The following is a 14,565-nucleotide window of genomic DNA, read 5'->3' as shown; positions in this document are numbered from 1 at the left end:
TGCTGCGGAGACTTTGTGTGCGAGGCTGGGGCTGATACCGCTGAAGGTGGTGGACAAGGTGCACCTTACAAAGTCTTGTGGTCTTGGCACCTTCAGGTAATGCCACCTAAGACAGAGTAAATAAAATCAGGAATACTCAGGAAGTATCAATTCGAGGAGCATAGATCTCTCAGAGGTAACAAAGGAATAGATCAGAGTTTCAGCAACAGATGCTCTGAGCCTTGGCTGGAGTCAGGCAATGTTACTGAGGTGGAATCCAGTCTTCAAGATGATGTAAATATGTGGTTGGGAGCAAGTCACAGGGTCAAATATCACACCAACCATTTGGACAATCTCTTTCAATCTCAATTTCAAAACAATGACCAGGGTGAGGGATGGAGTCAGTGGCTAATAAATGGAGTTTGTTACAGGGGCTGAACGCAATGTCTTCCCAATGTTGAAGTGGAGAAAGTTTCTGCTCACCCATTACTTACTGTCAGAACTGTGTGTGCCTTGGAGGGGAACCTGGATGTGATGGTGTTCACAGACCCGATATCCTGGTCCTTCAAGGAGGTGGAGGTTAAGGGTTTGGGATATTCTGTCAATATAAATTCCCTTGCCTTCTCCACCTCTGCTCTCAATCTTTTCTCACTCTCCTCCCCCCACAAAGGCTTGTAACTTTTCTGGCCCAGACCTGTGGAAGGTTCCCTTCCCTGAACGACATCAGTGAATCAGTTCTTTTGTGAACATCTGGCAGTTTTGAAGGTCACCTTTTCCTAGTGCCGGCCTCACAAATGACCAGATTTCAGCTCAATATTCACAATCCACCTTTGTGTTTTTCTGGCTTTTCTCTCACTCCTTTTTTCTGTCTAAACAGATTTCACAGGATATTGGAAGGGGAAGGTTTGCATTTGGGAAACATCACATCAGGATCTGACGGAGTCGCTTAAGTTATTGTTACTGAATATCAGCAGGTTTTGAACATAATATAAAAATATAAGAACTGGAAGCAGGAGTAGGCCATCTGGACCTTCGAGCCTGCTCCGCCATTCAATGAGATCATGGCTGATGTATTGTCGACTTAGCTCCACTTTCCCGCCAGAACACCATAACCCTTTATTCCTTTATCCTTCAAAAAACGATCTATCTTTATCTTGAAAACATTTAATGAACGAGCCTCAACTGCTTCACTGGGCAGGGAATTCCATCGATTCACATGGAAGGAAAAAACACCGTTCACAGTGGAGAGAAACCATACATGGGTTGTGTGTGTGTGGACGAGGTTTCAGCCAATCTTCTGGCCTGTCAAGACACAAGCGCATTCACACTGGCGCGAAACCGTGGAAATGTGGAGATTGTGAGGTGGCATTTGGTTTCCCGTCTGAGCTGGAAACTCATCGACGCACTCACACTGGGGAGAGACCATTCATCTGCTCCGTGTGTGGGAAGGGATCTACTTGGTCAATAAACTTGCTGACGCAACAGCGGGTTCACACTGGAGAGAAGCTGTTCACCTGCTGTGCGTGTGGAAAAGGATTTACTGATTCATCCAACCGACTGAAACAGCAGCGAGTTCACACCAGGGGAGACCATTTGCCTGTACTGAGTGTGGGAAGGGATTCACTCATATATCCACACTGCTGAGACACCAGCAAGTTCACACTGACAAAATTCCTTTCAAATGTCTGCACTGTGGGAGTGCCCAGACTATGTGAAATGTTATGAAGGCTCCTGGGAGCTGATGTCCCATCAACATATTCACACTGATGAGAGACCGTTCAGGTGTTCTCGCTGTCGGACTGGGTTCAGGCGATCATCTCAACTCACTGCCCACCAGCGAATTCACACTGGGGAGAGGCCATTCATCTGATTGTGGGAAGGGATTCATGCAGTAATCCGCCTTGCTGAAATACTAGTGGGATCATATTGGGGTGGTACAGTAGCACAGTGGTTAGGGGTCCCAGGTTCGATTCCCGGCTTGGATCACTGTCTGTGGGAAGTCTGCACGCTCTCCCCGTGTCCACGTGGGGTTTCCTCCGGGTGCTCCGGTTTCCTCTCACGAGTCCCGAAAGAGGTGAACATAGAACAATACAAGAACAGCACGGTGGCGCAGTGGTAGCACTGCAGTCTCATGGCACCGAGGTCCCAGGTTCAATCCCAGCTCTGGGTCACTGTCCGTGTGGAGTTTGCACATTCTCCCCTTGTTTGCGTGGGTGTCACCCCCACAACCCAAAAGATGTACAGGTAGGTGGATTGAACATGCTAAATTGTCCCTTAATTTGAAAAGATGAATTGGGTACTCTAAATAAAAAAAAGCAGAGAACAATACAGCACAGGAACAGGCCCTTCGGCCCTCCAAGCCTGCACCGACCCTGGTACCTGCCTGAACTAAAACTGTCTGCACTTATGGAGTCCATATCCTTCCATTCCCACCATTTTCATATATTTATCTAGATGTCCCTTAAATGCTGCTACCGTACCTGCTCCCACCACCTCCCCAGGCAGCACGTTCCATATATTTCCCACCCTGTGTAAAAAACCTGCTCCGCACATCTGTTCTGAACATTTCCCCGTGCACTTTAAACCTCTGTCCCCGAGTACTTGACTCTCCTACCCTAGGAAAGAGCATCTGACTATCCACTCTGTCCATACCACTCATAATCTTGTAGACCTCTATCAGCTCGCCTCTCAACCTCCGTCGTTCCAGTGAGAACTGACCGAGTTTATCTAACGTGCTGTTGGGTAATTTGGACATTCTGAATTCTCCCTCCGTGTACCCGAACAGACGGCAGAATGTGGCGACTTGGGGCTTTTCACTTCATTGCAATGTTAATGTGAGCTTACTTGTGACAATAGAGATTATTATTATTAAAGACAGACCTTTCAAATGTCTAAACTGTGGGAAATTCTATAAAATGTCCGGGGAACTGATGCCCCATCAGTTTGGTCACTGATGAGAGACCGTTCAGGTGCTCTCACTGTGGGACGAGATTCATGCGATCGGAGCAACTCACTATACACCGGCGAATTCACACTGGGGAGATCCAATATTTCCTCATAGTTAAAATTCTCCATCCCTGGTAACATCATCATAAATCTCCTCTGCAGCAGGCAGCATGAGGTCCCAGGTTCGATCCCGACTCTGGGTCACTGTCCGTGCGGAGTTTGCACATTCTCCCCCCGTTTGCGTGGGTTTCGCCCCCACAACACAAACTTGTGCAGGGTAGGTCGATTGGCCAAAATAAATTGCCCCTTAATTGGAAAAATTAATTGGGAACTCTAAATTTAAATAAATAAATAAATAAATCTCCTCTGCAGTCTCTCTCGTGTGATCACATCCTTCATGTAATATGGCTGTGGTCTAACTGGTGTTTGATGCTGTTCCAGCACAATCTCCCTATTCTCATAATCTCAGCCCTCGGCTACCAAAGGAAACTATCCCACCTGCCTTCCTAAGCACTGAAGAGAGAGAGTGATTGGCAGCTGAGAGAGACAGAGGGAGAGAGAGGAAGCAGAGGGAGTGAGAGGCACCAGAGAGAAAGGAGCACCAGAGACTGAGAGAGGCAGGAGAGAGAGAGGCGAGAAGAGAGAGACAGTCTAGTCAGTAACAAAAATAAGTAATGGAATTGAGTTCAGACATGGATCTGCATGAACTGACACCACTTTACTGACAGATTGACATGGTAGTTACTTTACTTGAATCAATGTTATTCAATTTTGAATAAAGGGTAAGATTAACTATATCACAGTCACCCAGTATCAACTAGGTCTTCTGTTTAATACAGAACAGGATTAAACCCAGTGTCCAATATTCGAGGTCTCTGTGGCTGTTGGATGCCTGGTTTCACTGGACAGCTGACGAGCCCACAGCTTCACTGAACTCGTCTACCCAGGGTCTGTTTCTAAACCCTCATCACAACATATTACCTGGTTAGCTATTGCATATATCATCATGGTCAGACACCTCACACAAAGCTCAACCAGAAACAACGGTTCTTCTTTCTACTGATCCCAGCTCCTACAATGGGTCACAGCATCTCCAGCCCTCAGCTCTGTTACTGGGCTGTCATTGACATGAGCAACAAAGAGACAGCAAGTTGCCTGAGGCTGAATGGGAAGTTGAAACTTGTGACTCAAAACCAACTGTGTAAGATCTCTGAAAAGATCAGGAATTTTAAAGGATAAATTCTATACCCAGTGAACAAATTAATGAGACATAAGACAAAAACATCATGTTTTATGATTTTTACTGCAACAAACTAGAAGCAACAATGCCTTAACACTATTTTTATAGGGAACGTATCCCTTAAACTATAAATAGAATGTTGCCCTTTTACTTTTAAGACAATCAAAAATCACACTCCATGGTTTTGTCGCTGAAGTTGTCACTCAATTCTCCTGGAACCAGCCCAATGTGATTCTTCATTCCTGTGTTTACTTCCATTCTGTTCCTTCGCCTGACTGGCAATCCTTAACCCCAGATGTGTCTTTTGCAGTGATAGTTTTCCTGATAATATTCAGGTCCTGAAAAACCAAGTGACTCTTCCAAATCCTGAAGTGACGTTCGTTTTTTTTCTGCAAATCTTCATCTAATATCCTGTAAAAGGAATTTATAAATGGAAATTGAGAACAGGCAATTCTAGTTTCCATCCAACACACTCTCCCTCCATTCTCACTCTGTAATGTTCATCCTCCTAATTCTCTAAAGGTGCTGATTCAGGCTGACTGACAGATCCCTGCTCACTGCTTCCCATCTTGGAGAGGCCTGAAAATCTCCATGCAGACTGCCAGACATAAATATGTCTATATTACTGAACTCAAAATGTGTGGAACATATCGACTAGATTCACTTCCTTTCTCTTCAGTTGCTGCAAGTTACCAATGACCCCTCAGGATGAGAAAAGAAATGGAAAGATAAAGTAGACTTGGAGCGGCTGCTGCCTCTTGTGGGGCATTCCAGAACGAGAGGTAATAGTCTTACGAAAAGCGGTAGCAAATTCAAAACAGTTTTAATTTTAAAAATTTTTTTTTTTAGAGTAACCAATTATTTTTTCTTCCAATTAAGGGGCAATTTAGTGTGACCAATTCACCAACTCTGCACATCTATGGGTTGTGGGGGTGAAACCTACGCAGACACGGGGAGACAGTGCAAATTCCACAGGCAGTGACCCGGGGCCGGGATCGAACCCAGGTCCTCAGCACCGTAGACAGCAGTGCTAACCACTGGTCCACAGTGCTGCCCTATTCAAAACAGAGTTGAGGAAAAACTGTTTCTCCCAAGGGCTGTGAATATGTGGAATTCACTACCCCAGAGTGCGGTGGAGCTGGGACAGTGAGTAAATTTAGAGTTGGACAGATTTTTAATCGGGTTCAATGGTTCTGAAGAACTCTCAGGACAGTGGAGATAAGGCCAGGATGAGATCAGCCATGACCGAATGGCAGAGCAGACTCGATGGGCCAAATGGCCTAATTCTGCTCCTATATCTTATGAACTTCTGGTTAAAGTCCAACAGGTTTATTTCGATGTCACTAGCTTTCAGAGCTCTGCTCCTTCCTCAGGTGAAGGAGCAGCGCTCCAAAGCTAGTGACATCGAAACAAAACTGTTGGACTTTAACCTGGTGTTGTAAGACTTCTTACTGTGCCCACCCCAGTCCAACGCCGGCATCTCCACATTATGAACTTCTGAAAGGGGGAGACATTGATTTGATTCCCAGATGTTGCCCAGAGGAGGAAGTTTTAGTCTGAAACTCATTGTCCAATCTCCACATTGTGACATCACAAAGGAGATCATCCTCTAAATCAGCCAATAGGAATCGATCCGCTCCGCGGTGACGTCAATGCATTAGTGCGCACACGCAGGCGCGCGGACGCGCGAGCCCCGTCCCCACCCTTTGTTCTCTCTTCCCCAACACATCCTCGAAACGGTTTCCAGGCAACCGGCTGACAGTTCCGGCCGTCGGTGATAGCCCCCTCCCCTGACCCGGGACTGCGCATGTCTCAGGGAGAGGGGAAGCTCCGCATGCGCAGGAGAGCTCACTTCCGCTGACCTTTCCGCTCAGATGTTCACCAATGGAAAGACTGGGAGGACCGGAAATAATCTGCCCCTCCGCTAATCAGATGCGGAAGTTGGAAAAGGAGGTTTCTGCGGAGCAAAGCTGTTGTTCCTTGAACCCTGACTGAGCTTGAGCTGCAGACAGACTTCTGTCTTCAACATCTGTGAGTAAAACACTTTCTTTTCTCCCCCTATTCTCATTCTCACCTTTAATTGGTCACTTGCAGCAACTGAAGGGAAAGGAAGTGAATCCAGGGAGGGTGCAGACTCTGCAAAGCTTGGCCCAGGTCGCTCTCTCTCGCTTAAAGACATTGACATCCTTTGCTCTCTCAGCTTGACACATTTATTTGTCTGGCTAAAAGGATGGTCTCTTTCCTAATGTTCACAATTAAAGGCTGGTTTCTCCAGGAGATGGCTGGCATTGATGGGGTCAGTAAACAGGCCAAATCCAACCCAGCCAGTTACTTCCCTGTCGGAATACTCTCCATCATCAGCAAAGTGATGGAAGGAGTCATCAAAGGTCCTATTAAGTGGCACTTATTCTGCAATAACCTGCTCCTGGACGCTCAGTTTGGGTTCCGCAGGGTCACTCAGCTCCTGACCTCATTACATCCTTGGTTCAAACTTGGACGAAAGAGCTGAATGCCAGAAGTGAGGTGAGAGTGACTTCCCTTGACATCAAGGCAGCATTTGACCGAGTATGGCATCAAGGAGCCCCAGCTAAACTGGAGTCAATGGGAATCGGGGGATAACTTTCCACTGGTTGGAGTCATACCTGGCACAAAAGAAGATGGTTGTGGTGATTGGAGGTCAATCATCTCAGCTCCATGACATCACTGCAGGAGTTCCTCAGGGCAGTATCCTAGGCCCAACCATCTTCAGCTGTTTCATCAATGATCTCCCTTCCATCATAAGGTGAGAAGTGGTGATGTTTGTGGATGACTGCACAATGTTCAGCACCATTCTCAACTCCTCAGATAATGAAGCAGTCCATGTCCAAATTCAGTAAGACCTGGACAATATCCAGACTTGGGCTGATAAGTGGCAAGTTACATTCGCGCTACACAAGTGCCAGGCAATGACCATCTTCGAAAAGAGAGGATCTAACTACCACCCCTTGACATTCAGTGGCATTCCCATCGCTGACACCCACACAACCAACATCCTGGGGGTTACCATTGATCAAAAACTGAACTGGACTAGCCATATTAATACTGTAGCTACCAGGGCAGATCAAGGGTTGGGAATCCTACGACGAGTAACACGCTTCCTGATACCCCAAAGCCTGTCCACCAGACATCTACAAGCACAAGTCAGGAGTGTAATCGAATGCGCTCCACTTTGCTGGATGAGTGCAGCTCCAACAACAAAGAAGCTCTATCCAGGACAAAGCAGCCTAATTGATTGCACCCCCTTCCATAAACATTCAAACCTTCCACCACCTTCCAAACAGTAGCAGCTGTGTATACCATCTACAAGATACACTGCAGTAACTCATAAAGGTTCCTCAGACAGCAACTTCCAAACCCACAACCACTACCATCTAGAAGGACAAGAGCAGCAGAAACCTGGGAAGCCCACCACCTGGAAGTTCTCCTCCAAGTTACTCACCACCTTGACTTGGAAATATATTGCCATTCCTTCACTGTCCCTGGGGCAACATCCTGGAATTCCCTCCCAAACAGCACAGGGGATGTACCTACACCTCCAGGACTGCAGCAGTTCAAGAAGGCAGCTCACCACTACTTCGGAAGGGCAACTGGGGAAGGGCAATAAATGCTGGCCTGACCAGCATTGTCCATATCCCGTAAATTAATTTTTAAAAATTTAATATTGGACAGAGATATGTCTAGTGTTGTTATATGGTATGTATTGTAGATATTATTGATGGTTCTGTAATAAAATACATGGATTATTATTTCTACTTTTGTAACGTAGTACTGTACCTACATTATATATTTCCAGTTACAGTCATTGCAGCACTGACAGAATCCATTTGGGAACTCAACTCAATGCTGACTCTCTGTACAGCAATCCAGTCAGTGCCATTCCCCCTCGATATCCCTGTTCACCTGCAAGTTTATTTTCTTCAAGTAACCATCCTATTTTACTTTAAATTATTGATCATCTCGACTTCCACAACCCTTGTGGGCAGTGAGTTCCCTGTCATGACTAAATAAAATTCTTCCTCAGAATTTCCCTACCTCTAATCAGTAAATATACTTATATGGAGATTCTCTACTCTTGTACAGGTTTTAGTGAGTTTAGATTTGTTAATCAGCGCCTTCACGAAAACTGGGAGGGAAAATAAGTGAATACAATCTGTATATTACAAACATTTTTCATCCAGTAATATCGACATATATCTGTCTGGCAGCCTGCATGAAGATTTTCAGGTCTCTGTGTCCAGGACAGGAAGCAGTGAGCTTGGATCTGTCAATGAGCCTGAATCAGCACCTTCAGGAGAATTGGGAGGGTGAATATTAGATACAATGAAAATGAAATGAAAATCGCTTATTGTCACAAGTAGGCTTCAAATGAAGGTACTGTGAAAAGCCCCTAGTCGTCACATTCCGGCGCCTGTTCGGGGAGGCTGTTACGGGAATTGAACCGTGCTGCTGGCCTGCCTTGGAGTGTGTGGGATTGAGATTTACAGCATTTCAGGGGAAGAGAGAGGAAAGAATGTTCGATATAAACTAGAATTGTCTGTTCTGAGTTTCTATCCTGTACTGACAATGATTACTATTGTAAAATCTGTTTGCAGGAAGTTCGAACGAGAGGGGTTTGAGGCCGATATCTCAAACTAAATATCACATCAAGAACTGACTGAGTAACTCAATTCTTGGGATCATCGGCCTTTGAATCTAGAAGGAGAAATGTTTGTCTATTCTGTCTGCTTCACGAGATTTTAAACATTAGTGTGTCTGGAAAAGCACTGAGACACAAACACACACCCGTGTGAGACTGTTACAGAGCACTGACTGTGGAAAGAGCTTTAACCAGTGACACAGCCTGAAAAAATACTACACCATTCACAGCAGGGAGAGACTGTATAGGTGTTCCGTGTGTGGACGAGGCTTCACTGATTGGTCAACGCGGTGAGACGCAAGATCACCTGGACCATGGAGAAACCATGGAAATGTGAGGATTGTGGGAAGGGATTCACAGCCCCACACGAGCTGGCAAGGCATCAACACAGTCACACTGGAGAGAGGTCGTTCACCTCTCAGTGTTTAAAGGGATTCACTGCCATTGGCAGCCTGCGGAGACACGAACGAGTTCACACTGGGGAGAGGCCATTCATCTGCACTGTGTGTGAAAAGGGGTTCACTGACATTGGCAGCCTGCGGAGACACGAACGAGTTCACACCGGGGAGAGGCCATTCATCTGCACTGTGTGTGATAAGGGATTCACTGACATTAGCAGCCTGCGGAGACACGAAAGAGTCCACACTGGAGAGAGGCCTTTCACCTGCTCTCAGTGTGATAAGGGATTCACTGACATTGGCAGCCTGCGGAGACACGAACGAGTTCACACCGGAGAGAGGCCATTCATCTGCACTGTGTGTGATAAGGGATTCACTCATTTACACAACCTGCAGACCCACCAGCGAGTTCACACCGGGGAGAGACCATTCATCTGCACTGTGTGTGATAAGGGATTTACTCGGTTACCCCACCTGCAGAGACACCAGAGAGTTCACACCGGGGAGAAGCCGTTCATCTGCACTGTGTGTGATAAGGGATTCACTCAGTTATCCCACCTGCAGAGACACCAGCGAGTTCACACCGGGGAGAAGCCGTACATCTGCACTGTGTGTGATATGGGATTCACTCAATTATCCAACCTGCGTAGCCACAATGTCACTCACACCAAGAGCAGGCCCTTTAAATGCTCTGACTGCAGGAAGGGTTTCAAAAGCGCTCAGCTACTGATGTCCCACCAGCGCATTCACACTGAGGAGAGACCGTTCAGCTGCTCTCACTGCACAAAGAGGTTTCAAACATCATCCAGATTGCGGAGACACCAGCGAGTTCACACTGGAAAGAAGCCATTCACCTGCTCTCACTGTGGGGAGGGATTCACTCAGTCGTCCAACATGCTGAAACACCAAAGGGTTCACAAGTGATGTTGGGTTAGATTCTGCTGTTAATCACATCCAGGACTGAACCTGGAGTGGGTGTAAGTGTTTGTCTCCTCGCCAACTCCTGGTGCTCGGACGTGGTGACCCTGGCGAACTACTGCTCCCCGGATCTGGAATACCCGACTGTGAAGTGCCGTCCAAACTACCTTCCATGGGAATTCTCTTCTGCCATCATCACGGCGGTCTACATCCCACCCCAGGCGGAAGTGAAGAAGGCGCTTGCTGAATTGTACACCGCACTGCTATAAATAACAATGAAGCAGAATACCCGGAGGCCTTGTTCATCGTGGCCGGGGACTTCAACCAGGCCAACCTCGAGTGTACTGCCAAAATTTCACCAACACATCTCCTGTCCCGACAGGGACCCCAACATCCTTGACTGGAAGTATCGGCAGTATCAAGGTGCTAAAGTACATCCTGTACTTTCCCACTAACCTGCAGACAAAACAGCTGCAACTGTACTGTGTATAAACGTGTGTTATTGTAACTACTCCCAGAGATGCTTTGGTTCGCTGAAGCATTCCCTACATGTTTGTAATAAAGATTCCCAAACTTTACCCAACTCTAGACTCTGAGTGACATTTGTCCCAAAACAACCTGGTGTCAGGAACAGGATCCACTGACGGCTCTGATTAAAGGAAAGTCCCCGTGGACAGCAGATACCGGGGTGAGTATTGTTTGTTTTATACCACCCGTGTTTAGTTCAGTTTGACTGACCACTGGGGACTCCTCAGAACCTCAGGGAGCTGTTTCTGGTCTGTTTCTTTGACATCCATTCAATGCAATTTCAATAACTGGAACATTTCAGGCAGGGAATTGTCGGTTTTACACCAAGGATATGTTTGGGGGCGATACTGAAGTCCCCGTGACCGAGAGGGTTTTGTAGCTGCCAAAATATGAGGGGATAAAGGCGTACGGGAGGTGAAACAGAAAGATTTGGCAGTTGGACAGAGTTTGGCGTGTGTTCAGAGGTCCCAGATAGGGGTCAGCCAGCATCATCACATCGATGGATCTGCACAGAAAAGGTCCAACCAGATGGAACTTATAAGGCCCAAGGTGAGGTCAGTGACGCGGGAATTTGAAGAAGTCTTTGGAGAGAAAGAGGTCAGAGTGGACTCACCCACAGCGGGAAAGGTAAATTTGAAATTTCTTTGGCCCTTTTCGTGACTTTTTCTCGGAACCTTCAGTCAAGAAACATAAAAGCTGCATTTGCGCTGGGGGATCACCTCCAGAGGGCAGTGTTTCTGCAACCACCTACGGTGCCAGATGGAGATCGAAGACTTTGGAAGTTCAATAAGTTTGTCCATGTTTTGAACAATGTTTCAAGTGTATGGCACTTCTCAGTTAGATCAGTTTTGTCCAAGTCAGGTTGTCCCTACCTGAAGGCAGAAGCTGCCGTGCTTTATTGGTACGAAGGCAGGAAACTCTCGGGCATCTTTATGATGCATGTTGATGGCTGCCTATGTGGTGGTACTAGTGAGTTCCAAAATAATGTTACTGACAGGATCAGAACAACATTTAAGGTTGGAGCCAGGCTTCTGGGACCTTTAAATAAATTGGATTGGAAATCGGGCAGTGTGGGTCTGATGTGACTTTACATCAACAATCTCAGGGAGACAGTATGAACCCTGTCACAGTCAATGGGGCCGGGGCCTCACAGAAAGATGAAGATGTTTCCAAAGCTGGGACTGAGCTGCTGCAAAGTTGAATTGATGAATGGGGCCCACAGGCAAGGCTGGATACAAGTTTTGATGTCTTCGAGCTGAGTTCTGTAATGAAACATCCAGAGGGCAAGGATATTTAACAGGCAAACAAAACATTAAAAAATACAAGATGGAGAAACGTGTGCTGAAATTTCCATCTTTGAGTGAGCTGCAAAATATAAAATGGATTTTTTTAGTGATGCCTCACTCGGATGAGCCTGGCTCAGTGTCTGTACACTGAGTGATGTGTAAAAATCTCTTTCAGCTGAAGAACAGACAAACATTTCTCATTCTAAATTCAAAGGTCGATGATATTCAGCTCCCATGAATCGAGTGACTCTGTCACATCTTGATGTGATGTTTGGTGTGAAATTTCTGTCTGTAACTCCTCCCCTTCTAATATCCTGTAAAAGGAGTTTACAAAAGCCATCACTGTTAGTGCAGGATACCCAAATGAAATGTGAAATTCGATCCTATTGTAAGATCCGGGTTTGGCTCCAATCTCAATTGTAACACTCAAATCAATTACACGTCAGACTGTGTTGTGAAACTTACCTGCAGCTCCTGACTAGTTGCAGACCATTCCAGGTACAAGAATATTGTCACAGAATTTATTAAGTTAATTGTAATAAGTACAAAATCACAATAATTAACAAAGGCAGTGGATCAGTCCGTTCACTCTGGATCACCAGCTCTCAGCTTCCAGGTGACTGTGGAGCTGTCTCTTGTTCTGTTGACTGAAGTCTATCCTCTTTCTTCATGTTGTGTTGTGCACCGAGCTCGAGAATTGTAGCTCATTAACCCTTTCTAGTACCTACCTCTATGCATGGCTGGTAGTTTCCTGTGGTTCTGATTGGCCCAAGCAGCCCATGATCAGTCCCTGATTGGTTAAATGGGGCACGATCACTGTCTGATTGCTCTCTGAAGGATATCGGTCACCTTGCTGATGTGTGATGTCAGTTTCTCATTGTGGTGTCACTTCCTCATGATTAATATTCGTCAGGCTCATCGTCCTAACTGATGCCTAAAGTCACCCATGATTATTGTGGTACATTAATTACAAGCCTTATTTAATACTTCCTGTACACTCTACCTACAATGTAACTACTGTTAGGAGGCCCATTAACTACTCACACAAGAGACCTTGTAACTTATTAGTTCTTATCTCGAGCAAAGCTGATTCCACACCCTTAACGTTCAGGCTAAGTTGATCTCTCTGTCCTGAACTAATGTAATCCTTAATGAACAGGAGCAATCCCATCATCTTTTCCGAGCTTCATGCATTCCAATATGTCAAATACCCTTCAACATTTAGATTCCAGCCTTGGTCCCCTTTCAAACAAGTCTCTGGAACGTCTATCAGGACACACATTTATCTCTATCCGTGCTGACAATTCTTTTTTTTAAATTTAGAGTACCCAATTCATTTTTCCAATTAAGGGGCAATTTAGCATGGCCAATCCACCTAGCCTGCACATCTTTCAATTGTGGGGGTGAAACCCACGCAAACACGAAGAGAATGTGCAAACTCCACATGTCAGTGACCCAGAGCCAGGATCGAACCTGGGACCTCGGCGCCGTGAGGCAGCACTGCTAACCACTGCACCACCGTGCTGCCCCATCTGCGCTGACAATTCATCCAATCTCTGTCAAATGCTGCGTGCATTTTCAATCCATTTTCAGGGGTTCAATAATCCAATAGGGATTTCAAGTGAAACCTCTTCATCCAGCGAGTTGTGAGAATGTGGAACTCGCTACCACAGTGAGTGGTTGAGGTGAACAGCATGAATGCTGCATGAACAGCTGTATCTTGACAAGGGAGAAAGGAATAGAAGGATATGCTGATGGGGGGAGATGAAGAGGGCTGGGTGGAGGCTCATGTGGAGCATAAATACTGACAGAGACCAATTGAGCACCGACTGGCCTGGCCCAGTACTGTAGACTCAATGGAACCGAGACAAATGTATTTATTTTAGATCCACCTGATAAAACTCTTTTCTTGGGATGGAGACATCACGGGCTGGGTCAGCATTTGTTACCCATTCATAATTGCCCTTGAACTGAGTGGCTTGCTAGGTCATTACAGTGGGGGACAGTTAAGAGTCAACCACATCTGTGTGGCTCTGGAGTCACGTGTGGGCCAGACCAGGTAAGGATGGCAGATTTCTTTCACTGAAGGACATTAGTAAAACAGATGGGTTTTTACAACAATCGACAATGGTTTCATGGTCATCATTAGACTTTTAATTTCAAATTTTTATTGAATTAAAATTTCACCATCTGTCCTGGTGGGATTCGAACCCCAGAATAATACCTGGGTCTCTGGATTACTCGTCCAGCGGCAATACCACTAGGCCACCGCCTCCCCCATACTATCCAGGATAAAATAAATGCAAAGTCGTGAGACTGTCCAGAATGTACCTGTTGTATAGAACCTTGGTCAGACCGCAGCTGGAGGACTGTGTGCAGTTTTACTGCCCTTGTCGCCAGAGGGAAAGGGCAACAAAGGTTCACCAGACTTGTTCCGGGGATGGCAGGACTGCCCTTAGAGGAGATATTGGAGAAACCTGGCCTGTATCCTCTAGTGTCAAATAATGAGAAGTGATCACAATGAAACCTACAAAATACTGAAAGGAATAGACAGGGGAGGTGCAGGTGAGATGTTTCCCCTGGTTGGGGAGTCTG

General features: G+C 46.1%; 1 protein-coding gene and 1 long non-coding RNA gene across 3 annotated transcripts; one reads left to right on the top strand and one right to left on the bottom strand.

Annotated features, from left to right (window-relative positions):
- Positions 1-4,209: 4,209 nt before the first annotated feature.
- On the bottom strand, positions 4,210-6,008 carry LOC140420490 (uncharacterized). 2 transcript variants are annotated; one of them, XR_011946407.1, is made up of 2 exons: positions 5,869-6,008; positions 4,210-4,576 (listed from the first exon to the last, which is right to left on the bottom strand). It is a non-coding gene; the product is annotated as an uncharacterized lncRNA (long non-coding RNA). The 2 variants fall into 2 exon arrangements; XR_011946406.1 differs by lacking the exon at positions 5,869-6,008 and adding an exon at positions 5,627-5,860.
- A 25-nt stretch (positions 6,009-6,033) lies between these two features.
- On the top strand, positions 6,034-10,739 carry LOC140420489 (uncharacterized). Its single transcript, XM_072504497.1, has 2 exons — positions 6,034-6,196; positions 8,797-10,739. Exon 2 carries the CDS (start codon positions 9,155-9,157, stop codon positions 10,160-10,162), a length of 1,008 nt encoding a protein of 335 aa, XP_072360598.1. The 5' UTR covers positions 6,034-6,196; positions 8,797-9,154; the 3' UTR covers positions 10,163-10,739.
- The last annotated feature ends 3,826 nt before the right edge of the window (positions 10,740-14,565 follow it).

The sequence above is a fragment of the Scyliorhinus torazame genome, chromosome 5 (assembly GCF_047496885.1).
Source record: "Scyliorhinus torazame isolate Kashiwa2021f chromosome 5, sScyTor2.1, whole genome shotgun sequence".
Lineage (NCBI taxonomy): Eukaryota > Metazoa > Chordata > Chondrichthyes > Carcharhiniformes > Scyliorhinidae > Scyliorhinus > Scyliorhinus torazame.
This window is presented reverse-complemented; position numbering and strand designations above follow the sequence as displayed.

Excerpts from the sequence above, each read along its gene's own strand:
- LOC140420489 (XM_072504497.1), top strand. The coding sequence starts at position 9,155 with ATGGAGAAACCATGGAAATGTGAGGATTGTGGGAAGGGATTCACAGCC.